Here is a 27,876-nt window from a genome sequence, read left to right as displayed (position 1 = left end):
GGGGCGGCGCTGACAGTCTGGTCCGCGCCGGGCAGCGGGCGCAGCAGCGGGCAGGGCTGCTGGCAGGCACGGAGGCAGAGCCCCGCCGCGCGCGCCCCGGCCCGCGCCCGGCGCCGCGCCCCAGCCCGCCAGTGGGACGCCCACCTGCCGCCCCGACGGGAGGCCCCTCGCCGCCGCTGCCGCTGCCCGGGGCCGGGCGCCCGCGGCGGCACCATGAGTCCCCGCTCGTGCCTGCGTTCGCTGCGCCTCCTCGTCTTCGCCGTCTTCTCGGCAGCCGCGAGCAACTGGCTGTAAGTCAGGCCGGGACGGAGCTGAGTCGGGCGGGGGCCGAGCGGGGTGGGGCGGGGCAGGCCCCGGGGGCAGCGACCGGTGCCAGGCGGCGCGGGGCAGCGGGCGCGGGGGCGCCCGGCAGGTGTCTCCGCTGCGGGACGCGAGGCTCGCTCGCGCTCTCCGCCGCCTGGGCCTCCCTCTGGACACCCCTCCTGTCCGGGTCCGGTTCCCAGCCCAGAGGCGGCAGGGGTGGCGGCGGCGTCCGCACCCACAGGCGGCCTGGGGCACTCGAGAGCGCAAGGGGTGCGAGCGCGCGGCAGCCGCCAGGGGTGGGGTGCCGGACGCGGGGCGCAGCTCAGGCCGGGCTGACAGGTCACCGAGCAAGCCCGTTACAGGGACTCTGGGTCATAGTAGCAGGTTAATCCCGAGAAGTTCAGGCGTGAGCTCCCCGCGCCGAGGTGTGCGGAGCTGCGCCGCTCTGCGGGCTGGGCTGGAGGCGTGCAGGGACCTGTTTCTGCTGGGGGAGGCGGGAGCCAGGGATGGAAGGAGGGAAGGGACCAGGACGCGCGGGGCCTCCAACAGCCCGCGGCTGGCGTTCGGCCTTGGTTCTCCCTGGGGCAGGAAGAAACTCTGTCTAGCCCTTAAAGAGGACAACAGCACCCCCACCTCTGTGTGTCTCGCCTAAGGAGGGAGGGGTGGTGACCGCTGGTGACCTGTCTGTCTGTTTCTCCTTGAGGAGGGCCCGACTCAAGGTACTCCCCCTGAAGGGACAGAAGGTTCGCTAGGGGGTGTATGGGGGGATTCTAAAAGGATGAGCTTGGCCGAGTGAGTCAACAAGGAAGCAAGAGGACCCTGGACTCCTCCATCCCCCCCCCACCCCACCCAGCGACCACTCTCCAGGCCCCAGGCTTAACCCTGGCCCAGAGAGCTGCCCCCGACCCGCTGTGGGCAGCCAGTGGGGAGCCAAGCTCCAATATTGATCTGAAAAGCATGAGGTGGGAAGGGGGATAGCCAACAGTGTAGCTGGGGTTTCCATGGAGACAGCAGGAGAGGAAAAAATTCTCTCTGCATCAAGACCAAAGAACAAATATCTCCCATGAAATTGCCCCGAGTGTCCAATGGCTGTTGCTATGAGGTCATTGCAGCCAGTCGGGGCCCTGCAAGATTGAAGGAGAGTGTTCTTTGGGGTCCCAGCCACCCAGGGCTTGGGGGACAGAGGTGATGTGGAATTCTCCCAGCTGTTCTGAGCGAGGACTCCCAGGCCTCCCGAAGTGGCTGCAGAGCTTTTGTTTTTCTTGGAGCCTTAATTTGATTAACACTTCAGGGGCAGTGGCACAGTGTACAGAAACCAGGACACCACCACCTCCTCCCACTGCCCCCCTGCAGACCAGCCCCCTGAGTGGGGCGTGGGGTGCAAAGCTGAAGAAGGCCACTGATTTGGACTTGGAGAAGTCAGGTCCCTGAAGCTGACTGTTGAAAGCACTGGTTCAGAGCCAGGGTCTCTGAGCTTGAGCTTCAGGAAGAGCAAGGACTGGGTCTGAACTGCCCAGCACCAAGGGCAAAGAGAGAAGTGGCAATTCAAGGGTCTGACCCAGGCCTTCAGGGAAGAGAACGACATCCGCAGTGGAAAGTCCTTCAAGAGCATCTCGTGTTTTGGATCAGTTTATAGATGAGGAAACTGAGGCCCCAGGAGGGGGGACCTACTTGCCCAAACTCAGAGCTAAGAACTAAACCCAGATACTCTGCCAGGCAGTGACATACCCCTTTCCCTGGAGCCATCCCAAAGTTGAGCCAGTGTGGCCCAGGTGGTGTCACCACCCACCCTCAGCCTCGTCCAAACCCAAAATCCCAGCCAGGGAGGCAGCCCCAGCTTTGGGTCACACAAACCATGGGGAATTCCAACAGCTCAGTTCTCCTGCTGGCGCCGTGGGGAGTGGGGTGAGGAGGGCGGCCTAGAGGGAGAAGCAAGGTTGGCAAACCTGTTCTGTGCAACGGTGATGGTTCAGGTTGCCACGGAGCAATCTCTGGATGACCCCACTCACTCCTGCTCCACCCCGGGCTTTGAGCCAAGGGTCTCTGCGTAGCCCAGGGCCGAAGGCACAGGGTTCACAGGACCCTCCCCATCTAGAGAGGCCGTGATGGAGAAGAGAGCTCTGGGCACATCCAAGACTGCGTCATTTGTCTCATATTTATCACCCTCCATCCCCAGGCTAGGGACTGAGCCAGCTGTGGGGGAAATCAGTGTCACCGCCTGGCCTTCAAGGAGCTTGGGGTCTAGAAAGAAAGACCAGATAAAAGCAAAACCACAAATGGGTGGGGCACTGTACATGCTGTTGCTGTCAGATGAAAGAGTTAAGTGTGAGCTGGAGCAGTCACGGAGCGGGATTTGGCCTGGATGGTATAAAATCATGACAATAAGAATAATGGTGATAATGATCCCACTATGCTCTCTAAACCCTGACAACATCTGAATCCCATTTCACAGATGAGAAGATTGGGGATCACAGAGGCCATTGCCCAAAGTCACCTAGCTAGTAAATGGCAGAAGGATCTGACCCAAAAGCAGCCTGTAGAAGGAAAAGCTTCGGGCAGGCAGGCATGGTGGCCGGCACCGTGTGTTTTCAAGTGTGAGCCATGCTGGAGGGCTGGCCCCACGAGGATGGCTGGCAGCACTCTCAGAGGGTCAAGGCCTGGCTGTCCACTCCCCTTCTAGTACCTGGAGTCAGGCTTCAGTCCAGCGGTGGCTGGCTGGCCTGTTGCAAGAGCTGGTGCTGTCTGTTGTCTCAGAAGGGCGGGTGGCCTGGCAGGCAGGCCAGGTGTCCCGCTGCGTGCAGCTGTTGGACAGGACGGAGCCTGGAGCTGGGAGAGCTCCACAGCCTGAGGCCTGGGCAAGCCCAGAGAAGCTGGAAGCTGTTGATTAGACTTGTGTCTGGCACCCAGAGCGAGTTGACAGCTTGTGGCAGCTCCCACCACTGAGGGAGGGAGGGATGGATGGATGAGAACAGTCCTTCGGTAGACGGCTGGACTCTGCCACAGACTTGGGCTCCGAAATGTCTCTGAATGTCCCCCTACCTCACCCCACCCCCGCACTGGGGCTGTGCTGGGAGTCAGGAGACAGGGTTCCAGTCCTGGCCCTGCCCCACATGTTGGGTGGCCTTGGTTGCACCTGTTCCATCCTCTGGGCCACAGTCCCCAGCAGATTGCTCTGAACCCCAAATGGAAGTCCTGGGAAGAGTTAGGGAACAGATAAGCTAAGGTTTCATGACTGTCGATTTCCTGGAGGAAGGCAGTGGTGCACTGAGCTGGGGACCCAGCAGAGGCCCACGAGGCAAGGGCGGCGAGCCCATGCTCCACGCAAAGGTCGTCCAGAAGAGTGGCTCAGAACGAGATGTCCGGGACGGCAGATAGCCTGCAGTGCCATCCCAGTTCTGCCACTGACCAGACGAGTGATCTTGGACAGGACAGTCAACCTCTCTGAGCCCCATCTGGAAAATGGTCCCCATCCTTGGGAGATTGTGAGGGAAGAGAAAGGCCATGCGTGCAGTGTCTGAGCATAGCGCCAGGCACATGGAAGGAAATGGCAGCCATGGCTGCTGCTGGAAGCTGAGGGCTGCTCTCAGTGAGATGGGGGAATCATATCCCTGTTGATAGGGATGATGGAAAGAACAGGCCTTTGGGTTGCTGCTCTCAAGCCCTATTTACCCCAAACAATTCTGTCTGGATCCTGTGAACTTACATAGGCCGCACAGGTAGGATCCTAGGCTGCCACCTCCCTGTTCTTCAACCAGGGCCCCTCCAAGAGCCTCATAGAGCCAGGGAGGCCCAGCCTGGCTCACAGGCAAATCCTGCTGGCCTGAGGAGCCGGTGCTGGGAGAGCCCTTCCGTGCCACTGGGGAAGGCATCACGTTCCTCACTGGATCTGACTTCCACGGGTGTGCGTCTCCTGGCCAAGCTCCTGCACGCCTGCTCGCCCAGCGGGGCATGTAACTCCCTTGGCAGAGTGAGGCCTGGAAATCTGGGCACAATGTGCTGGGCCAGGAGTACACAGAGCCAGCCCCGATATCAGTGCCGGCTGCACAGGTAAAGGTGTGCCCTGTCTCCCACAGGAAGTGTCCCCCTCGTCCCCAGCTAAAAAGGATCCCTTCTAAATAGTAAAAAGCCACCCCCTTGGAGCTCTTCCCTTGGCTCTGGGCATTGAGTCACACCCCTAACGTAGCCACAGCTCCTTACAGTTTATCCCAGGATTTCTCAAATCACCACATTGAAATTCTGGGCTCGTCCTGGGCATTGTAGGATATTTAGCAGCATCCCTGGCCTCTACTCACTAGATGCCAGGACCCCCCCCCAACTCCCGCTCCAGGTGACAACCAAATATGTCTCTAGATATTGCCCAATGTCCGCAGGGGGCCAAAATCCCCCCTGGTTGAGAATCATTGATTTACAAGCGCTTTCACACCGATTATGCTGTCAAAACCGCACAAGCTCTTCCCCTCCCACGCTCAGAGGAGGGAGCGTATATTCTCTTCAGCCTCACTTCCTAGGCCCAGAGGTGCAGTGACTTTCCCAAGGACATTCTGCAAATCAGAAACAGGACTTGAACTTGACTTGTTCTCAGGTGTCCAGATCTCATGGTTTTCATCCCTGCCTATAGAACTGTTTTGCATTATGTATGTGTAGCTATAGATAACTGGAGTCCAATGGTGTGGCTGCTTCTTCTACAAGATTATAAACACCTGGGGACTGAGGCTGGGGCATAAACACCTCTCAGCATCCTCAGAGTACGTGGCACATGTCTGACATGCAGTAGGTGCTCAGTCAGTATTTGATGGATGACAGAAAGAAGGGCTTATTGACTCCGGAGGGTTTGAAGTTATGGTCAAATGGTGCCCCATCTTCAGAGACCTCAAGTAGGAGGGATGTCTCCCTCCACTGCCGAGTCTCAGATGATGCTAAGATATGCTAACGGGGGTGTCAGGAAGTTTGGCTGTTACCCAGTAGATCTGCTGCTGTGGCCTCAGCTCCCAGGCTAGGGCACACCCCTCAGAGCCAGTCTAAGTGCTTTTTCCCCCCTCACCCTCTATTACAGGGCCCCGGGACCTGGCTCTGCCCGAGGGGTTTGCTCAGTCACGACCCAGCTGTCTGCTATGGCTTGACTTTCTTCCCTCAACCCTGGATTAGCAATTGAGCAACTCAGCAAGCATCTGACAAGACAGTGCTCCCCAAACCTGTTGAAACTCGCCCAACTCGGGCCCTGTGGGTGCATTTGGAAAGCTGAGCATTTGCACCAAGCCTCTCTTCTTGTTCCTCCCTCTGGGAAGAAGGGCTTGGCCTGAGCCAACCAGTCACAGAGTTGGCCAGGGAACCACTGACGGGGGGTACAGCTGCCCACCATTGGCCCCTCCAGTCACCCCAACTCCAAATAAGCCTGTGAGAGCCGATGCTGGTTTGCTCGGCAAACAGCTGGAAGGCCAAGCTGCGACCCCATGGTTGCTGTCCAGACTTCCACAGGAGTTGCCAGGTTTTATCGCTGAGTCCTGAACTGCTTCTTCTGTGATTCAGCCAAACCCAGGAGAAGGATCGGTCCCTGCCATGACCCCACCAGCTCCTCTTCCCCATCCAAACCCCTCTCCACCTCCCCCATCTCCTGGCAAACTTGAAACCAAACTTTGTTTTAAAAGTTCCCTGGCCACGTCAGAACCCCCGCAGTGGAGGGGACCCAGTCTGAGAGAGAGGGGGAGGGAGGCATATGGAAGGAGGGAGGGATGCGTTGGGGAGGGAAGGAACCTCCCCACAGCTCACAGTTCAGGAGGGAACTTTGGAGAGGCCCATGAGAAGCAGCAGGAAATTGCTGATGAGACTAGCGGGGCCTCTTTCCTTGCTGTGACTCTGAAGGGTCCTTTCAGACCCTATTTTTCACTCTGTTCACACGCAAGTCCTATCATGCAGGATTGGGTCCCAGGAACTCTTCCCCAAAGGCTGGAGACAGCGAGATACTCCTCACCAGTCAGTGGAGGATGCCCAGCTGTCCTGGCACCCGAGGCCTAGAGGACTGAATCACAGCCATCAGAGTGAGGGGGCTCTGACATTATCAGCTCAACCCCTCCCGGGACACTGAGCCTCCAAGCAGGGGAAGTGCCTGCTCAGTCAGGTCAAACACCTATCAAGACCTACTCCATCAGGCCCTGTGCTAGGTACCTGGGGTCACACAGCATAGTATGGTACAGCTGGAACTCACTCCCAGGTCTCCTGTCTTCCCAGAACTTCCCCTGCATTGGCTGAAGCCAGTCATTCTCCGCTTGAGGTGATGAGCAACTGGAGCAAGGAAGGAACCAAGGTTTTCCCCTGTGCCCTGTTGGGGTGGGGATATGGAGTGAGCTATAGGTTCTACCAGGATTGGGCCTTTAGAAGGGATCCACCAAGGCCAAGGAACTCACGAGGAACCTAGTGCCACTAGCCTCATCCCAGGAAGCCAGCTCCTGGGCCCGACAGCACAGCCGGGGTTTCACCCATGCCTTTTCGTTCCCCACCTCCAGGGCTGCCTCAGTGGAACTAGGGAGGACAGTTCAATGGTTCGATGGCTATAAAAGCAAGAAAGTCTCTCTGGGGACAAGAGTTGGGTAGGTCTTTTCGAGGGAGAAGCTCTCTGCTGGCAAATTCGAGGACAAGACAAGGTCAGGAGGTGCCCTAAGTTTGACACCCATTCACTCCACAACCACACGTGCCCCAGGAGAGAAGGAAAATTCCTACCTTTTGACACATCTCTGGGGCCATCCAGGCTTAGGTCTGGGCGGTCACTTCCTGCCCCTGAGTCAGCTACCAGCTCCCCCAGGGAACAAATACTACAATATGGGAAATGGGGAGCATCCCAAACAGGAAGTGGGGGGCATGGTGCCCTCCAGAATGAAATGTAGGGAGCTAGGAAACCAGGGTAGTGAAAGTAATGGAAACTGGGAAGCCAAGAAACAGGAAATGGGGGTGCTGAATCTTCTGAGGATGGTGAGTAAAGGGAGCTAGGCGGCATCGCAGGGTACAGGAAGAAGGGGTGCAGGAGTGGGGACTTGGGCTCCGGAGGACGCCATCATTTCCCCCCAACTGAGGAAATGCACTTGGGGCAAAGAGAACTAGACTTGGGCACTGAGAACTCTAGGGTTATGAGAAAATTGGGAAGAAGGTGGGACAAAGTCAGCACCCATACCCCACAACCACTATGAGTGTCTCCAAGCCTGGCCACTCCTCACCGGCCGCCCCCCAGGGGTTTCAGGCCAGTGGCAGCAACTCCTTCCATGGCCCCAGAAGCTGCAGAAACCACAGGCCCAGACACTGTCCAGGCGTCCCTCCCCAGGACGCCTCACTCCTAAAAGCAGCCCAGACCCCTTTGCTGGAGTTCAGAAAAGACACGGGGCTCTGGAAAGTCTCATCAGTGGAAAAATGAAGCCACCTCCCACAGATCATTGTCCACTGGTGCCAAATTATTATGCCCTCAGTACCCTGGGCCCTATTTGAAGCCTGGTCAGCCAGCCCAGGCTTAGGAGCCAGAATGACCTGTTTTCAAATCCTGACCACCCCTGACTGGCTACATGGCCTTGAACGTATGTCTCTGTGCCTCAGTTTCCTCATCTGTAAAATAGAGGGGATGATACCCACCTCCACCTGGCCCACCCTACATGGTTACAATAAGGATAAACGAAAGCAAGTGACTATTGTTTAAAGAGCACAAGTGACAGGGGACCTAAGGTCCCTCTCTTCCAGTCATCTAGGCCCACACATGGTTTCCAAGTCCCCTTGGCACACCTGAGCTGGTCCTGGGTGCCCACTGTCCCTGCTCCCCTCACGCCAGTGTCCCCCGCTCCCCAGCCCCTAACAGTAGTGTCCCCTGAATCCCATCTCTCGTACTGCGGGTCTTTGGAGGGTCCATCTGATGGGCCAGAAGCAGCAGGAAACAAGTTCTCTAACTCTCTGTACTCCGTCTGGAGATTCTGTCAAAAGTCTGCAGTTGGGATCGAGGCTGAAGCAACCCACTGTTCCCTGTGGGAGTGTGTCCTTCCCTAGGTTTGTTCGGATGAAACAAAAGGGCTGGGAACCCAGGTCTAAGAGAGCTGACGGAGCCAAGCAAAGAAGACAAATGAGTAGAACCAGTCGGGTACAGCAGGGGGTCCAGCTCAAAGGGCTATGAAGAGGCTTTGAGATGGCGGTGATGATATTACAATGATGGCAAACAGCTTAGTAATGGTGATAGTATAATAATGTTGGCAACAGGGGAAGCGCGCCTACTATGTGAACCTTTAATTCATTTAAGCCTCCTGAAGCAAGAACTATATTCTACCCATTCTATAGATGAAGACACTGAGGCTCAGTGATGTTGACTAATTTGCCTGCAGTTAACACAGAGATGGGATTCTGACCCAGTCTGTCCATCTCCCTTGCACAGTGTGCCACACTGCCTAGCATGTCTTGGAGACACGGGGGAAGAGCACAGCAGGATACTAAAACCAGGGATACAGAAACGTGCAAAGGTCTGAACACCCGGGGTCTGATCTTGGGGAGCCAGGCACTCCCCACCCCTCATGAGGACATGGTTGTAGGTGGGCTCTGTGTGACGCTTGCGTTCCCCCAGCCCCATGGCTCCCAAGGCGCTCGCTGTTCAGCAGGCACTCCTTCCGGTTCCTCCTTCCTCCCAGCCGCTTGGCCTTCCTCCTCCCTGGTGTCACAGGCAGGACCGCTCCTGAGGAGGCTCTAAATGTGGCCCAAGCAGGCAGGGAGGCCAGAGGGAGGGGGCAGAGAGGACTGGGCCAGCGTCCCAGCCCCCACCTGGACACCCGCGGGGCCAGGACCCATGACACTGATCTGCTTGGCCTCCCAAACGCTCCAGCTATTTCCCGTCCCCTCTTCTCTGGACTCACAGAGGAAGAGCCTGGGAGGAGTCAGAGAGGTGCGGATTTTCCTCTAGGAATTTGTATATTTTTTTTAAAAAGCAAGCAAACCTGGAAAAGCTTGGGACAAGCCCAGCTAATTTTAGTTTCTAATGAAAACAGCAGGTGGCCGAGAGGATCTGATCTCCCGGGCAGGGCCAGGGCCCTCCGGCCTTGCAGGCTGCAGGCATGGGCCGGGCATGGGGAGGGCCTTCTGGGAGGAGCCTAAAGGACCTGCAGCCCCCGTTTGAGAAGATGGGGCACGAGCTGGCTGGCGGCAGCAGCCGGGGTGGCCTGGGCTGGTGGGGGTAACCTGATCGATGGCACGGCTGTGGCTACGGTCCTGGTGGCCGAGGCAGCAGGTGGCAAATTGCTAAGCCTGTACTCAGCAGTGGCAGGAAGAGGGCTAAATTAGGGCAATGCAACCAGAACAGGAGAAGAAGCGGGGATGGTCGAGGCCTTCCAGAGGCCAGCCCAGCCCAGCGGCAGCCAACACTGAACATGCCCAGGCTCTCTGTCTCCCCCAGAAATGGCTTGTGCAGTCGATATTTGAGCCCGGCCCAGCTCCAAGATCAGCAAGTGGCATGCATGTCTCTGGGGGAAAGGTTGAGCCACCCTAGGGTGCTGAGAGGGGCTTCATGAGGTCCCCAGGACCACTTGGACCTAGCCCATAAGGCTCTCCAAGCCCTCGGCAGAATGAAAAGCAAAGGCAGCCCCCATTTCCCTCCCTCACCGCCTCCCACCACCGCTCTTCCTTGCCCTGAGTACTCTGCCAGGAGGTGAGCAGAGGGGGCCTAGTCAGGCCGTAGCCCTCTGTTCACCATGCAAGTTTTTATTAAACGCTTTCTACGTGCCACACCCTGTGCTAGGCACTGAGGAGGCCCCAGGCTGGACGTGACACTGAGGGTGGCATCAGCCCCCTTGCAGCTGTCAAACAGGGCAGATCCACGACCAAGGTACAGGGGAAAGAGAGTTCCTAGTCAGAGCTGAGTTTGCATTCCAGCTTTACCACTCGCTAGCTGTGTGCCTTTGGATGAATCACTCCACCTCTCTAGGACTCAGTTTGTTTATCTGTAAAATGAGACCAGACACCCTAAGGATACCTTAACAACCAAGCAGTGCTGGGGGAACAGCCTGTGATGCCTGGGACCCTAACTCTCTCCACTTCATTTCCAGCTCCGTTTCCAGCTTTGGCACCCAGCCCTTCCCAGGCAAGACCTGGGCTCTGGGAGAACTGGGGTGGGGGTGGGGCTGTGCCTCCTGTGGCATGGAAGGGGACAGCTGCTGGGCCAGATGAAGGCAGGGGTTGGGGGTGGTGGGCATTGGTGCCAGCCGTGGGGGCAGGGCCACTCCTCAGCGGAAGAGGTTTCTCAGCTTCTTCCTGGAAGCTGTCCCAGTGACTCACGGCCATGGCAGCCCATCAGCTCACCCCTAAATCCCTACTACTGTTATTTCAGCTCATCTCCCCTCGTTGAGCTCTGAGCCTAGGGGAGAGGGCTTGGGAGGCCCCTTCAGTCCACCTCATTCCTCGTCCAATGGCAAGAGCTCCACCTATCAGCCTGGCATGGGGTCAGGAGGCCCTCGAGGCTTGGATCCCCACCCCCATCCCACTCAGTAGAAGGAGCACTACCGACTGAGAGTGGGAAAGGCCACAGAGACCCACTGGTTTATTGTACCCATGAGGAGACAGGGGCGGGGACTTGTCCAAGGTCACACAGTGGGTTGGTAGCTCAGCCGGGACTCCCCAGCCTACTTCCCCTCCCCAGGGATCCCCTGCCCTTCAACACCTACCTTCACCAGAAGCCAGGACCTAGCACAGCCCTGTGTGGACACTTGGCTGGACACAGAGGGACCATAGGCTGAGATGGGGACAGGCCAGCTCTGTGCCCCCATGTCACAGAGGACATAGGGGCCCCCACCCTTCTCCAAGAGGCCAACCTTGGGTCTAAGCAGGAAAGGATCCAAGAACTTGAGGCCCAACTTCTTGTCCCCTCACCGGTGGCCTCCCAAACGTGGACCTGGCCCACAGCCAGTAGCTGGGCTCTTGGCGCCCCCTGCAGGCCAAGATCACCAGGTGGCCTAGCTCCACAGGGGACCCTGTCCCTCAGCTGGCAGAGGCAGGGAGCACCCACGTAGGACTGAGGAACCAAGTGGCCCCCTCACGTCCCAGACGCACCCTCCCGTGGCCCCACAACCATCTCATTGCCCTGTCTCCCTCTGAGAGGCACAGGCTTCTGCCTGGACATTACCAGTCTCTGAGCGTCCCCTAGGCAGAACCTGGTAAAGAAGACAGGGAGGCCTCCAGGAGGCAAGGAACGCAGGGAGAGTGAGGGGGCCTGCTTCAGCCCCAGACCACCCACCTCCCACTTGCCGGTGCTGTCAGGGAAGGGAGAGATCCTCACACCTACGGCTCACCCACAATATGCACAGCTCAGAGCCAGATGCACCAGCCACATCAAATCACATTAATTTCTCACGGCAGCCCTGCGGGATAGGAACCATTATCTCCATTTCCAGATAAAGAAAACCAGACTCAAGCCCCACAGCCAGGGGGCTGATGCCACCGTGAGGGAAGTGGGTCCCAGAATCAGATCTCCCTCGGGCTGAGAAGGAAAACACCACCCCTGGTTACCCAAGAGCTTCTGCTAAAGTGCCCTGCAGGCCAATGCCAGCCTGGCTTCACAGCTGCTCCTGGGAACGTGTTAAAAGCCCAGATGCCCACCTGGAGTGGGGCCCAGGCACCTGTGCTTTCAACACACCCACAAATGTCTCGATGCACAGCCAGATTTGAGAACCATCACTCTGGTCCAATCCACATGCCTGACAAATAGAATCCAGCTGCTGCTTGCACACCTCCGGGGATGGAGAGCTCAGCGACCAGCAGGCAGCCACCTAACTGCACCTTGGCTGTCATCCTTAGGTTGAACGAACCCAGCTCTCAGCAGCTTCTACCCAATTCTAGTCCTTGAGCCGCATAGAAGAACATTGTCTCTACCAAAGGCTTTGAAGTCAGGCGAAACTAGTTTCAAGCCCTGGCTCCGCCTCTTTAGCTGTGAGATCTTGCACATAAGGCAGATTAACCTGTCTGTGCCTCGGTTTCCTCCTCTATAAAACGAGGGTTCACTGGCTTGCCGAGAGGATAAATGAATAACGTAAGTAAAGTCCTTAGCCCAGTCCTCCCTAAGTTCTATAAGAGTTCACTATTTTTATTATCATCACCATAAAATTTCCCCATATTTTAATAGGGCTTTCTGTGTACTTTTCTATTTGGTCACCATCCATTTGTTCCCTCCTTCAAACAAACGTTGAGTTCTTGCCCCATTGGCTCAGGCTCGTGTCAGACCATCTTTCACACACAACATCCCTTTTGCCTCTGATAACAGTTCTTGACTTAGCCAGAGCCAGTGGTGTCTTCCCCACATTACAGATGAGAAAACTGAGTCCCAGAGACCGTGACCTTTCCCTGTGATCCTTCTTAGGACAAGAAATCTGTGCGGCTTCCCTTATAGGATGCAACAGTATCTTTGCCTCCACCCCCTCAAAAGCCCCCCGCCCACCAGGTTTGCTGGCGAAGCTCCTTGTTGGGGGCCGGAGGTCGTGGTTCACTGTACAGACGGGGGAAGCAGGACACTGGCTGTCTTGTTCAGAGCCCCTGATCTGAGCAAGATCTGAGGGTGCAGCCAGGGTTTGAGTTTCCTCCTGGGAGAAACTCTCTGTGCTCACCTATAAAATGAGGGGTCTGCACCAGACCCCCTGTCAGGAACATTCCTTCAGTCTGTGGTTCTCTGTGCTCTGCTGGTCCCCCAAGAACCTGGAAGGCAGCCCCGGGCAGCCCTGCTCAGGGAGGTGAGCAGATGCATCTCCTACTGAGCAGGTGGGGAAGGGAGGCAGGGAAAGGAGAAGAGGCTTTCCAGAATCACCATTCAGCTCTCCTCCCACCATTAGGCTGCCACCTGTGCACCTACTATGTGCCAGGGACATGGCAGTGCAGGGGGCTGGGGCGGACAGGCTGAGGCAGTGGTTACCGCGCATGTCATGGGGACATCCAGACCTGGGCTCCAATCCAGGTCCACATTTACAAGCCGGGTAACCTTGAGCCGGTCATTTCACCTCTCTGAAACATACCTGGCACTTAGTAGGTGCTCAGTTAATGCCTGCCTCCTTCCCTTGAGAGAGGGACTTCTTTACAAGATCTCCTTCCCTAGGAATTATTTTGTATGTTGCTCCTGGCCCCCTTGCCTCCTCCCAGGACACAACTGTCTGTTGTTAGATGAAACAGAGCCTTCCTGAGCCCCTCACCCGCTGTGGAGGAGGACAGACAGCAGGAAGGGCCTTGGGTTCAAAGGGGTTTGAGGCTTGGCTCTCGCACTTGCTATCTGTGTCACCTTGGGCATGTCACCCTCTTAGCCTTCACTTTGGAACCCATAAAATGGGCATAATCATCACCTCATAGATTTGGGGTGAGGATGCCCCAGGATGAAGTGTCTACCAGTGTGCATAGCACATACCGTGTTTCCCGAAAATAAGACCGGGTCTTTTATTAATTTTTGCTCCAAAAGATGCATTAGGGCATATTTTCAGGAGATGTCTTATTTTTTCATGTACAGCAATCTACATTTATTCAAATATAGTCATATCATCTTCTTCTGGAACATCGTCATAACGTACGATATGCGTCCGTCTGGCTGACGATCTTAACTGGGGCTTATTTTCAGGGTGGGGCTTATTTTCGGGGTAGGTCTTATTTTGGGGGAAACACAGTAGTACATGTTCGATGAACAGTGGTGCTGTCCCCTGTCCTCCACTGAAATGGACTCATGAAAGCCCCTTCTCCCCACATGTGCCTGGTCCCAGAGCTGCCAAGACCCTCCGAGGTGGAGCCAGCATTATTGGCCCATCTTCGGGCTATAAAAACTCAAGGCTCTGAGGAGAGAGCAGGGCACACATGCCACTGCTCGCGTGCTGACTATGCCCAGTGCCCCCAGCCCCCCAGCCCTCACTGCCCTCATTGCCCAATCCCCACGTACTGCAGCACTCATGCTAGTCTGCATCCGGTGGTGGCCCTGGGACGTGGCTGGCAGTGAGGACCCTGGCTTTGCAGCCAGAAGACAGGCTTAGGTCAATGGGGTCCCTGCCTGGGGTTGGGGAAAGAGAAACACCAGGCACTCCCAGCTAGACGGCATCTCGACATGAAGGGGTCAGAGCCCAGGGGCTGGGGCTGGGGTAAGATCAGGGCACAGACACCGGGACAGGCGTCACCCAGGGCAGAGAGGGACCCCAGGGGGGCTCTGCCTGCTTTGGTTGCTTCGGCAGAAGCCTCCTTGTCTAAGACAGCACGTGTCCCCTCCAGCCCCTAGAGCCGGGCAAGAGGGCCTGTCACCGGATCCAGACAGAAGCTGACAGCCAGGACCCACACTGGGACCAGTCGGTTCCCCGACTTGGCTGGGCATGGCCTCGTCCTGGGACTGCAAAGAGGAGGCAGGGGACTCTGCATCTCATTCCACCCCCACCATCCTCTCCCAGGTACCTGGCCAAGCTGTCCTCGGTGGGAAGCATCTCGGAGGAGGAGACGTGCGAGAAGCTCAAGGGCCTGATCCAGAGGCAGGTGCAGATGTGCAAGCGGAACCTGGAGGTGATGGACTCAGTGCGCCGCGGCGCCCAGCTGGCCATCGAGGAGTGCCAGTACCAGTTCCGGAACCGGCGCTGGAACTGTTCCACACTCGACTCCCTGCCTGTCTTCGGCAAAGTGGTGACGCAAGGTGAGGGAGGGACTCATAGGGGTGCTGGGGGGGCCAGTGGCGCCAGGGTGTGGGCCCTCAGCCTGTGGACCCCAGAAGAGACCACCGTGTCCTTGGGTGGGGAATCCATGCTCGTGAGTGACCGGACTATTTGGTCGTTTATCAAAAACGGCACCCGAATCCAGCGAGGGCCTAAGGCTGCAGGTGGAGATGCTGGGAGAGGGTGGGATCCAGGTGGGCGGGAGTTCGGGGTGGGAGGGCCAGCAGAGGAGGCTGCTGTCCTCTGTGCTGTGCAGCGTCTGCAGTCCTGGAGCTACCAGCCGTGTTAGAGAGGAGGAAAGCGAGGCTCAGACAGGGGAAAGGATGGAGATGCCCAGGCTTCTCAGAGGGTAAACACAGTCCGAATTCAGACCTGGGCACCAGACCCCCGCCCTGTACTGTTTTACCTCAGCACCCAGCCTCGTGCTTGAGCCCATCTCATTAGTGTGTACCTTTGATGAATCAGATGGACAGCTTCACCATGTCCCGTGCTGAGACCCAGGGACAAGCAGCGCTGGCTCCTGTCCTCCTGGGCTCTCCACAACCACAGCTCAGTAGGGCAGTGCTTTGCGCACCAATAGTGCTAAGTAGGGACCAGACACTCTTCAAAGGGTTTTGATTCATCTGGCTCTTTGGGACAGGCTTCCATGTTACAAAAGAAGAAACTGAGGCACACAGAGGTTAGGTCACTGCCCAAAGTCACAGAACTAGAGAGGGGCACGGCCAGGACTCGAACCCAGGCAGTCCAGCTCCAGGGTGTTGCTCTGACCCATGATGAGAAAACACTGCGATGGAGGGGACGGGGAGACTTGGGAGCACAAGGCTGGACCCCTCCCCTGGCCACGGCTGGAGCTCAGAGAAAGCTTTCTCAAGAACGTAAGCCCTCAGCTGAGACCAAAAATATGAGAAGGCATTAAGCCAAAGGAAGGTGGGCCAGGGCATAAAGAATGTTCCATGCAACTCAGAAGATTCCTTGAGGGGTCACCAGGTCAAGCCACTGCCCTCGAGGAAGTGCTCTAAACCAGCTGCCTCTTTTTCTACTTCCTGGGCACGAAACTGACACTCCCAAGCCACCAACAGTCCACGGAGCTCTTTGACTTGCTCGGGCAGCCAGAAGGCATTGCCTGGGCCAACCTTTGTCTTGGCACCTGTGGTCCTGGACCACTGGGGCCGCTGAGCTTGTGGCAAAGCATTTGGATATTGTTGGAAACCAACTGTGATAGAAATTTGGAAGCCATTCTCCTGGGAGCTGGCAGAGGCCAACAAGGCACGATCTTGCTTGGCATTACTGAACGTTGCTGCTCCAGAGAAGAAGCAGAGACCCAGCAAGGGACCTGGTAGTGGATAATGGTGCCACTGCCGGGGGCCAGGCTACCTGTTGGATGCGGCCCAGGGACTAGGCTCAAATAATAGACCCTGAGCACGGGACGCTCCTCACACACAGTAGGTGTTTTAGATGGACGGGTGGGTAGATCAGTAGGTTTCAGGTGCCAGGCCCTCTCACACGCCCCTGCCTTTGCACATGCTGCATCCTCCACCCCAAACACCCAACCATCTTTCTCCACCAACTCAGCAGGTCTTCCCAGCTCCCACAAGAAGGTGGTTTGCTTTTTCCTCTGGGCTCCTAAGCCCTTTGTTCATGTTCATGCTGGGGTTCACACCTCCCATTTTTTTTTTTTTTTTTTTTTGGTAATTTTTTTGTTTTGAAACAATTGCAAACTTACAGAAAAGTTGCAACATAGTACAGAGAATTGCCATATACTCTTTACCTAGATTCACGTTTTAACCCGTTTGCCTTATCAATTTCTCTCTCTCTCAATCCACACATGCACACTTTTATCTAAACGGTTGGTGTGCACGGTTGGCTTTCATTACACCTGTTAGACGGCACTGCGATGCCTGTCTCCCTCACACCCATCCTGCTATCCCTCAACCTTAACCTCTTCCAAGGTAAGGGTCACATCGCATTTACCGGTTCCCCAGCACGGGGTAGAGCCTGGCATGGAGGAGACAGTGCATGGATGTCTTCCAATGACAGAAAGCAAGTCGGGGCAAGGACCGGAAGGGGAAAAGGAAGGCAGGCATGGGTCAGTGCTGGCCTGAAGCCAGTGAGGGACCCCATCGAGAAGGGCCTCCCTTACCTGTGCATGTGGCAGGAAGTAAGGAGGGCCCAGCCTTGGCTCAGGGAGTTTGGGAAGACACTGAGAACCTTACCGGGCTCGGCTGGAAACTACCATTGAAGTGGCTTGGTCAAGTGTCCGGTCCCCTGGGAGCTGAGTCAAGGTCCCCTCCCCCACTGGGCAGGCGTGTTTGGAGGCCTCTGAGCTCTTCCCATCCATTCATCTCTGCACTTCTGGATTTTTCATTTTCTTCCCTAGTAAAACTCCTCTGGGAAAAGTCTTAATTTGTCTCCACTGAACAAGAAGAGAAGGGATTTGTCCATTCCGGGGCCAAAGTACTGCTCTCAGCAGGCGCAGGGGTTCACGAGGCAGCTGTAGGGAGAGCAGGGGCAAGCATGACCTTGACTGAGCGAGTGACGCACTCCTCCAAGCCGCGGTATCCTCACCTGTCAGTGAGACAGGCAGGTGTGCTTTCCTCGTAGGGTTAGCATGAAGATTCAGTGACGTAATTTGTGGCAGCACTCAGTGTAAACCCTGAAGAGCTGTCCGTCATCACCAGCTGCTGTCTCTTGGGGTGGCGGCGGCAGCAGCAGCAGCCAGTCTGGGCAGGCCTCGCTCGCAGCCCCTAGCTTTGGGGCTTGGGGGGGTTGGCCAGTACCCGCATTCATGAGCTGCCTGTCTGGGGTCATGACCTCAGACACAGAAGAAGCCAAAGCTTGGAGATCTGCCCCACAGCGGGGAGCCCTCGTTTATCGAGGGCCTCCTGTGCTCTGTCCCCTCAGATCACCCTGATGACCATTCTGCAAGTGTGTAGTATTGGTCCCATTTCACAGCTGAGAAAGGGGCTCAGCAAACAGAGGGTGGTCACACACACAGCTCTAGGTCCTGCCAACTCTTGGCTGTGAGATCTTGGGCAAGGTTCTTTCCTCTCCTAGCCCCGTGTCCTGCTCCCTTTAAAGTGGGGACAATCCCAGGACCAACCTCCTGGGACCCCCGTCAGGATTCAGAGGCGATGCCTCTGAAGGGCCTGACTGGTGCCCACAGAGACCCCCGACACGAGAAGGGCAGCTCTCTTACTTCCAGCATTGCCCGAGGTCTCCCGGCCTCTAACTCTGTACTCCCACCCCCGCCAAGAAGTGGAGGCCACCTGCTTCTGAGGCATTGAGGCGGGACCCAGAGGACACACGGGGAAAGAATGGTCACCAATGAGGACAATGTGTAAGTTAGGCCAAACTGTGCTCTAGGCTGAAAAATCTACCAGAAATTCAGTAAAATTGGTGTGTGGGGCAGCAAAGAATGGGGCAGGTGGCAGTTCTTGGCTGAGCAAGTATTACGGGCCCGACATGGGATGGCCTCTGCCTTTTAGTCACTGCTTGATCCCAATGCCTAGAGTAGCACCTGCACCCACTAGGTAACTGACAAATATTTGTGGAATGAATGAACAGGATTTGAGGATGGAAGGGAGAGGCCATAGTCTGGCAAAGGTCAAAGGTGGCCATGAGCAGGATGTGCTGGGGCCTGAGAGGGGGCTGGCCTGAGCAGGACCAGAGAGGTGGGCAAGGCAGGCAGACTCTGCTCCGCCCTGTTTCCCTCCATCCATAGACAGCAGCGGGCCTCTCCCTGCCTCTTTGCATCTCACTCTGTGACCTTGATCAAGTTCCTGTCCTGAGAAAGGGACTCCATGAGCCCTGAGGCTCCTTCAGGCTCTGTCTGCCATGGTTGGGAGGGGATGTGGTGCCCTGGCTGCTGTAGCACAGTGAGGCTTCAAAACGGGGCCCATCTCTGCACTCCCTGCGTGTCTCCCGTCATCTAGGACACCTTACGGACTGTACCATCGGGCTGCATTTCCGAAGTAAATGACCCACTAAAACCTGTATTCTCATCTTTGTCCTCAGTATTGGCACCACGTTGGACCCAACGAGGGTGAGAACGTCCCTTCCTTCTGAGGGACCTCTTAGGCCAGCCTTTTGGCGCCATCAGATAATATATGGGGGGCGTTGCCCCAGAGACACTCTGCCACTGGGAGTTCCTCGAGGACCAACTCCCTGGGTAGCCCTAGTGTGTTAGCATAGGGCCTAGCTCACAGCAGGTGATCAATAAATGTTTGGTGAGACAGCAAAAGGGAGAAAGAGTCTCTGCCCAAAGGATGCTTTTAGTCTAAGTGGTAACGACATGGTCAACTGATTGGCCCTCAGAGTGTATAGGCCCGACTGGTTGTTAGCAAATGAATAAAATGGCATTAATCACCCAGCAATAATTCTCACCAGAGCCATATGTTTCGATTGCCTACTGTGTGCCAGGGACTAGACTAAGCACGTTCTATACTTGACCTCGTTAGATTTCCAGAACCACCGAATGGGGACCAGCCCCATTCTACGGACAAGAAAGCTGAAATCACACGTCCAGGAAGTGGCAGATCTCAGGCCTGCCTGGTGAGCGTCTGCGCTCTTTCTCAACACCCACCTGTCTCCAAGTAGCTGCGAGGGGCCCACTCTGTGCCCAGCCCTGTGCTGGGTGCTGGGGGGGCCAGAGGAGAAGTATGAGGGACAGCCTGGCCCCAGGTGCTTCCAGTCTGACGGCAGAGGCCACACACACAAGACACTTAGAAGACAAAACAATCTGCGGCCCGATTTCTGACTGCGAGGGGCAGGCAGGCCAGTGAAAGCAAATCTGTAATGGTGGGGGCGGTGCGGGGGGGTGAGGGGCTGCAGAGCGAATGCGGGAGAAGTGACAGGGTCTGGCCGGCTGGGTAGCTGGATTTCCCCCCATTTTGAGTTGGGAAAATGAGGCTCATAGAGGAAGGTCATGCCACTAGTAAGAGTCTTAACACGGCTTTGTCCAGCTCCGAAGCCTTTTCTCTTCCCCCTGTCCTATCCTACATCATCTCTTAAATCCAAAGAGGCTTCCTGGAGGTGGTTTCAAGAGAAGGTGAGCTTTTGCAAATAAGAGAGCAAAGGAAACTGGAAAGGCAGGCTGGGGGCAGGGAAGGGGAGAGGATGGCGAATAATGTCTTTCTCAGAGAAGACTGCCTGCCCTGCCTCACCTCCCTAGGACTCCCGCTGAGTCTGCTTTGGAAACATGTGAGTTATGCTGGGAATGGCACTTCCACCAGGACACCCGCCTGGTGCCCAGGGGATCACCATGCCCATGGCTTCCTTTCCAGACCAACTCAGCCTCAGCTGGTCCTCCTCCAAACACTCCTTCCTGCTCGAATGTCCTTCCTTTCAACGTCTGGGAGACACTTCGCACGTGATGTGCTCAGAAGAGCATGGGCCTTGAGTCACATAGGCCTTGTTCCAGTTCCCTCGTAGCCACTGACTGGCTGGGGGACCCCAGACAAGCCACCGAGCCTCACTTTTTCCTCCATAGAGCAGAGCCGGTTGCTGAGGTTGCCATGAGCCTCAGGCAGCCTACACATGGGCCCCGGCACTCTCAGAAAGGGAAGCTATTGCTGGATCCATATGACAACGCTGAACTCCCAGCCCCAGGAAGCCTTAGCACCTGGAAAAGATGGCATTGAGGCGGGACCCAGAGGATGCACAGGAGTGAGACCAATGGAGCTGGGGAAGGAGTTGCTCTGGGAAGGAGAAAAAGCAGGAAGAGTAGGGTGTGGGATGGGCAGATGGCTTGATGGCAAAGGCAGAAGGTTGCAGGGCGGCTGCTGGCACCTTAGAGAGAGTCCGTCTTACTCTCGGCTGGCTCTGCTGTCCCAGGAGGACAAAGCCAGGACTGTCTTCCTCCTGCAGCTGGAGCAGGCAAACCCCTGACCAGGGAGCCGTTATCTACCATGTCACTGGGGAACTCTCTTCTGCTACACTCCCAGGCGCACAATCCTTTTTCTGTCTCAGCAGTCTCTGCCAGGTACCCCACTAGTGAGCAAGGCTCCAGCCTGAGCACCCAGGCAGAGGGGAGGAGCCTGGAGGGCCCACAGCACTGGAGTCAAAGGGCTGGGACCCAGGGCCAGTTAGAAAAGGCTGGAGGAGCTGCTGCCATCGGCTTTAGGGGCCTGGTGGCTTGGCCATATTCTCCTGGACTTCTGAGGCCTCCTATACTGAGCACAGAGGCCAACTACTCACCACCCCCAAGTAAAGAACCCACAAAAGGAAATGGGCTTCTCCTACAGCACGTGAGATTTAGGACAGACCTAGGGAAGTCCTTCTTGGCTTCACACACGTGATGGGAAGAGACGGTCTGCATGTATGTTCCTGGGGCTCTGGGCTCCGTGAGGCAGGATAACGTCAAAGATGAAAGCTTCGGAGCCAGCCTACCTGAGTTCAAATTTTGGCTCTCCCACTTCCCGGCTGGGTATTGTTGGACAAGTCGCTTCACCACTCAGTGCCTCGGTTTCCTCATCTGTAAAATGAGGGTTAAAAGTCTCTACTTCACAGGGTTGTTGTGAAGATTATATAAATTATGTAAAGTGCTTAGACAGTGCTCTATACGCTTTAGCTCTTTTTATTATTATATTCCTTCCAGAACCTCTGTCTTCAGGCCCAGTCCCAAGCTGAGAAAACCCAAGCCTCCTTATTCCTGAGGCCAGGGCAAGGGGGACCTGGGGTCTGGCAGATGGATGCTGCTTTGGGGAATGAGGCAGGGGTCTCCCTGAGCAACGTCACTGGACACCCTCCACCCCAGGGCCATGAGCACCCAAGGGCGAGGTGAGGCCAGAGCGTGGGGTGGGCAGGGCTGCCTGAGAGCCTGGAGAAGCAGGGAAGAAAGGCCCAAGCCAGGCCAAGAGCTGGGGCCCGTGGCCCTATCTCCTGCTCTCCCTTCCCCCTTGGTCTTTGGGGCAAAGAATTGTGCTGGTTCAGGCCTGGAAATACCAGAAATACCAGAAACTAAAGTCGTCTCTCTTTGGGCGGCCACAGCGCAAAACCAACCAACATGATCCTGCTATTAACCTCGATTAACTTGGAGAAGATTCCATCTCAGGCTGTCGAGGCCCCCGTGGCCCCAGCCAAGCCCCCTGATGCAGGCCCAAAATGGCCAGGCCAGGGCAGATGGTGGGCAGTGGACGGTGGGCAGTGGGCAGTCTCCCCAGGCTCAGGGGCCGAACCAAGAACAGAGTGTCCTGAGCCATCAGGGGCCTGAGCTGCCCCCACCCCAGAGCTCAGCGTTTTCTGCTGCCCGTCCACAGACACGGGCACAGAGGAGGTGATTGTTTCTGTCTGACCACGGAGACTGCTCCCCAGGGCAGCCGAGAGCACAGGCCTGGGTGTCACAGAGGTAATTGCCAACCACGGGGCCAAAACCTGCCCCCTCCACTCCTGCGGACACCGACACTCCAGCAAGAGACAGAAGGACAGTCACGGGCACACAGAGGCCCTCACAGGGCCCAGGAGAGGAGCAGGGCTTGTCTGGTCACACTCCCAGCCAGCCATGCACACACGCAGCACACACATACACACACACACACACACACACACACACACCTCCCTCCCCCCACCCACACCCCCAGAAAGACGCTCCACAGAAGCTACACCCCCTGAGGCACAGTTCCTAGGAGGATAAAAACACCCATTCAGGAAGGGGACGAGGGCAGGCACCAAAATAGCACCACTGAGCAGTCGTGGAGAAAAGGAAAGAACAGGCAGAGACAGTCCCACAGACCTGTGTTGGAGCCCTGGTTCTAGCACTTCCTCGCTGGCTGACTGGGGCCAAATCACTTCCCCTCCCCAGACCTGCACTGCACCATCTGTGAAATGGGCACAGATAAAGGCTCCCCGTGGCAGAGGGCATGCCCTCATCAGCAGTGGTCGTGGTAAACAGTAGGGGCCATTGTGATTACAATTTACTCTAAAAAGGGATTAGGAAATAAGCTGGTCTCAGAAGTGAGCCCAGCCTCAGCAGGAAGGGCTGGGGCAGGATCCTAAGGTGGGGGGACCCCTCAGAGCCCAGGGGGACTGGCTGGGGAATAAACACACACAAAATACTGGTTTGTAGAGGAAGCCAGACGTGGGCTGGCCGTCCAGCCCTGCTACTTCACAGCTCTGTCGTCTTGGGAAGTCAGTTCACCTCTTTGAGCCTGTCAAGTCTCCCAAAAATGGTGTGACCATCACTAACCCTCCAGAGGGGTGGTGAGAACAGTACCCAACAGTAGCTGAAGCTGGACTGCCTGCCTGCTCAACCACGCACTGTATGACGGCGGACAAGTAGAGAAACCTCTCTGTAAAATGGGATAACAGTCCAGTACAGACCTTACGGGTGCTGTTAGGATGAAATGCCCAACACATGTGCAGACGTAGAGCAGTGGCTGATGTGGAGTGAGTGTATTTAGCACCCGTGCAGTGACAGCACCAGCACGGTGTCATCCCTGGCCCACAGGAGTTAGCTTGCCCTGCTCTCTCCGTGGTCCTCCATCATTCAGGTCCCACACAGCCCACCCCTCTGAAAAGGCGGGTCCGGGGAGGAGCATGGGACCCAGCCCTGCCCTCCCTCTGCCTCCCACAGGGACTCGGGAGGCGGCCTTCGTGTACGCCATCTCTTCAGCAGGTGTGGCCTTTGCGGTGACACGAGCATGCAGCAGTGGGGAGCTAGAAAAGTGTGGCTGTGACCGGACAGTACACGGGGTCAGCCCACAGGGTAAGTGCAGGAGGTGGGGAGGTGTGAGTGGGAGGGCAGGGGCCTGGCCCTCACTCACCCGTGGTTCCCTTTGCTCCCTGCACCCCAGGCTTCCAGTGGTCAGGATGCTCGGACAATATCGCCTACGGAGTGGCCTTCTCACAGTCATTCGTGGACGTGCGGGAGAGAAGCAAGGGGGCCTCGTCCAGCCGGGCTCTCATGAACCTCCACAACAACGAGGCCGGCAGGAAGGTAGTGTGGCACTGCTTCTGCCACCATCACCACCGGGGCAGGGGCGGGCTCGGCAAGGTCCCCAGAACACTCTCTCATCCACATGCTACTCGGAAAACATCGTCCAGGCTCTCACCAGCACCAGACAGACACCTGGCAGCCAGTGGGGTACGGGGCAGCCGGATGGAGAAGCAGACGAGAACGGGTGTCATACAAGTATGAGAGGCCCCTGCTCAGCACACACGACCCCCGACACAACCTCACCCTCATGGATTGATGTACATGTGTCTCCATCCCTCTTTGTCTCACGTACACCCCTTCTCCGTGTCACCACCAAGATCATGTCCGTTATTAGGAAATCACCTGCCTTCTAATACCTACTCTTCAAGGTTCCTGTGCACATTCAATGCAGCCGTGTTCTCTCCCATCCTGTCACGTGTCAGTTTCATATGCCACTTTCCTTTAAAATGTCTCTCCTCCATCAATTGCAAGTTCCCCAACACAGCGCAGCAACCTACCACAATATACAGTAGGTGCTTTATACAGAGGAAGCATGGTGGTACATCTTTCTCCACTTCTGTGGTTCCCCCGCACCCATGCCCTCGCTGCCTCGCCCCCAGCGGCCCCACCCCAACCTCCCCTGACATTTGTTGTTCTCTGTCCTCTGCAGGCCATCCTGACACACATGCGGGTGGAATGCAAGTGCCACGGGGTGTCAGGCTCCTGCGAGGTAAAGACATGCTGGCGAGCGGTGCCACCCTTCCGTCAGGTGGGCCACGCACTGAAGGAGAAGTTTGACGGCGCCACCGAGGTGGAGCCACGCCGTGTGGGCTCCTCCAGGGCGCTGGTGCCACGCAACGCGCAGTTCAAGCCACACACAGACGAGGACCTGGTGTACTTGGAGCCCAGCCCAGACTTCTGCGAGCAGGACATACGCAGCGGCGTGCTGGGCACAAGGGGCCGCACGTGCAACAAGACGTCCAAGGCCATCGACGGCTGCGAGCTGCTGTGCTGTGGCCGTGGCTTCCACACAGCACAGGTGGAGCTGGCTGAGCGCTGCAGCTGCAAATTCCACTGGTGCTGCTTCGTCAAGTGCCGGCAGTGCCAGCGGCTGGTGGAGCTGCACACGTGCCGGTGACTGCCGCCCCGCCTGCGCCCAGCAACCACCCAGTGGCCCGGGGAAGGCCGATAATTTAAACAGTCCCCCACCACCTACCCCAAAAGATACTGGTTATATTTTTTGTTTTGGTTTGGTTTTTGGGTCCTCATGTTATTTATTACTGAAACCAGGCAGGTGACCCCAAGGGCACCAACTAGGGTCTCGCTGACGCCTGGGCCTTCGTGGCTGCCACTGACCAAAGGGACTGTGCTCATGCTTCTGGCTGTCCACATGTGGCTGCTGCTGACCACTCCGTTGTTATCTGTATCCGTTTTTCTACTTGGAGACTTCAAGTGGGTAACAGGAGTGTTACAGCACCCTGCCTACTGACCCTGCCAGCTAGAGAAGGGGGGGACCGCTGCCATTTTGATGGGAGCTGCACCCACACACACACGAACCCCGGCAGCTTCAGCCCGGTAGCCTTGTCTTCTCAAGCCCCCCTGGAAAGGGAACGGGCAGGTGCCAGGTCAAGGGCAAAGGGGGAATTTCAGCCCTCCATGAGCAGCTGGAGGTTCAATTTCTGTGGGACCTTCCGGGCAGGAAGAGCAGGTGAGATGAAGGCAAGAGAAGGCTAGAGTTCCAGCCCAGAGCCCAGCCTGCCCGGCCGCCCCCTCATAGAGGGAAAGCCCCCGCTCCCTGGTCCCTCCCGGCCAGGACTACAGGCTATCATCCTGGTTCAGAGGGCGCAGCTGGGCCTTTGCCGTGACGCCCCCGTGTGAGTCTCCCCACCGTGCTGCTCCTCCGTGAAACGAAGAATGGAAATCACTCGCACACACACTGAGGAAAGGGCTGAGTGAAAAAGCCCTCTCCCAACCGTTACTTCACTCAACCAAATTTACTGAGCAAATACTACGTTTTAGGCCCTGTCTGGGGCCATCTCACTGGGTGATGGACAAGACAGGGATGCTTTTGTGCCCATTTTACAGCAGAGGGGGCCATGCCAGCCAGGTCGCAGAGCAAGCTAGATACAGAGGCCCAAGCAGAGCCCTCCAGCCAAGGCTCCTGTACCCAAAGGCCCAGAAACTGCAGGTCTCCTTGAGCCTGAGTCTGGGAAGGGGGCTCTGGCTCGAGGCAGAGGGGCCGTGAGGCAGCTGGAGGCACAGGCGGCAGGCTGAGCTGGAGCCCATGTGGTTCCTGAGGGCAGAGCAGGCTCTGAGGGCAAGGTGGACAGCTGGAGGCACCCTGGCCCCTGGGTACCATGGGTACTGGCGTTGGCACCACCATGGAGGGCCTGGCCCTGCCTACCAGCCAAGCTGTCAGGAGTCCAGCCGGAACGTCTGTGAGCAAGACAAGCACACAGCAAGACCTGGCCTGACCCAACTGCCTCTAGGGTGGGCTCCCAACCCCTGGAGGAACTTGCTGTCAGCCCAGTCTCCAGGCTGCTCCGCACTGGGGCTCTAGGCTCCAAGTTTGAGGTCTTGAGCTCTGGGATCCCCACTGGAGGTTCTCAGACCCCAAGCTCTTGGCTCCAGGGCTCAGTGTCTGAATTCAAAATCCCAGATTCAGAATGCAGGCGCCGGCCTGGAGAAGCTCCCCTCCACGCCCTGTGGTGCCTCCTGGTGTCGGCTCCCTCAGGAAGAGAAGGTCAACACCCTTGGCCTCCAGCCAAGCTCTCTGCTCAATGTCCACCCAAGGAGGCCAAAACCAAGTGAGATGCTGGAGCCACATTCAAATGTGGGGATAATCTTGGGGCAGGCAGGCTCTGATGTGGATGAAAGCTGAGCCGACTAAGTGTCCCCGCAGCTGCCCAGCTGGGCTCACTGCTCCTCTGGCGGGCTCTGTTCAGCTGTCTGCTCAGAGCCAGCGGAAGTACTATCCCTCACTGGCACGGCTAGACCCAGACAAAGGAAGCAGTGGACACCCCTCTCCCTCCAGAGACAGGGCTGAGCCACTCTCTCCCACCTTCAAGTCCTGTCCCCAGAGCCAGGGGAATAGTAGATCCAGGCTGAAGGGTGGTTTTAAGGACACTGCCCTCAGGAAGAGGTGAGAGGGTCTTGTGCTCATTCGTGGGCTTCACCTTTCCGCCTGCCGGGGGGCACCTCAAAGCCGATCCTCCTGGGTTCTCAAGGGTATAACCTCGGTGAAGCAGACTAGGCTCTCGGCACCTCTGCCCAGCCCTACCACCACCGCCCCCAGCACAAAGGCAAAAGGGACCCACAGCCGCGGGAAAATGGGGCTTCCTTGTACACATCCTTCTCCAAACTGTCCCTAAGAAAGAGGAAGAACCAGTCCAGGCCCGACTTAGCCCACCCACTCTGGAAGCGGGCCGGGGGTCCAAGTCCTGCCCCAAACCGTCTCCCACTAGGCTCGCCCCAGGCAAAGGTGACATCTGTCCTCCGAGGCCTTGGGCTGGAGAAGCCCCAGCTCTGGATGCTGCTGCCCCCTCTGCTGCCTCACCCCATCCTCCAGTTTTTATACTAGGCTCCTTGCCATTGTGACATCCCCACGAAATAGTCTGATGCACAATAAAATGATTATTTCTTTATCTTGCAATTGTGGCTGTTTTGTAGAAGAGGAAGGAGAGAGACTTGGGAAAGGATATGAGAAAAGCAGAAAAACAATAGCAAACTCTAGATATGGGGACTTTCTTTGCTCTCTTTCCTTCTGAACAACTGGCCTGATGGCCAGGAGGAAAGGAGCCACCTGCACGCTGTCTGGAATTCACCCTCAACACACAGAGGTCACACCTGCATCTCACTGAGCCGTGATTGGCCTGAGCCAAGGTCTTAGAAACCCTTCTTGAGTGTTGAGGTGGAGAGGAGGGACAAATACAATGACAGAGAAGAGTCTGGTGACGTAGGTGACAATTGAGGACGTAGGAGACAAATGGAAAAGAACTTAGTACCCAA

General features: G+C 56.8%; 1 protein-coding gene across 2 annotated transcripts; it reads left to right on the top strand.

The window, feature by feature from the left end:
* On the top strand, positions 1–27,502 carry WNT4 (Wnt family member 4). Of its 2 annotated transcripts, none has more exons than XM_033115802.1 (5): positions 1–290; positions 14,703–14,938; positions 23,527–23,658; positions 23,747–23,889; positions 24,539–25,083. In XM_033115802.1, exons 1-5 carry the CDS (start codon positions 214–216, stop codon positions 25,004–25,006), a joined length of 1,056 nt encoding a protein of 351 aa, XP_032971693.1. In that variant the 5' UTR covers positions 1–213; the 3' UTR covers positions 25,007–25,083. The 2 variants fall into 2 exon arrangements, with proteins under 2 accessions (XP_032971693.1, XP_032971694.1); XM_033115803.1 differs by lacking the exon at positions 1–290 and adding an exon at positions 5,672–5,788 and having other exon boundaries at positions 24,539–27,502.
* Positions 27,503–27,876: the final 374 nt, after the last annotated feature.

Source organism: Rhinolophus ferrumequinum, chromosome 9, assembly GCF_004115265.2.
Source record: "Rhinolophus ferrumequinum isolate MPI-CBG mRhiFer1 chromosome 9, mRhiFer1_v1.p, whole genome shotgun sequence".
Lineage (NCBI taxonomy): Eukaryota > Metazoa > Chordata > Mammalia > Chiroptera > Rhinolophidae > Rhinolophus > Rhinolophus ferrumequinum.
Note: the sequence above shows the minus strand (reverse complement) of the source record. Positions and strands in the feature narration are given on the sequence as shown.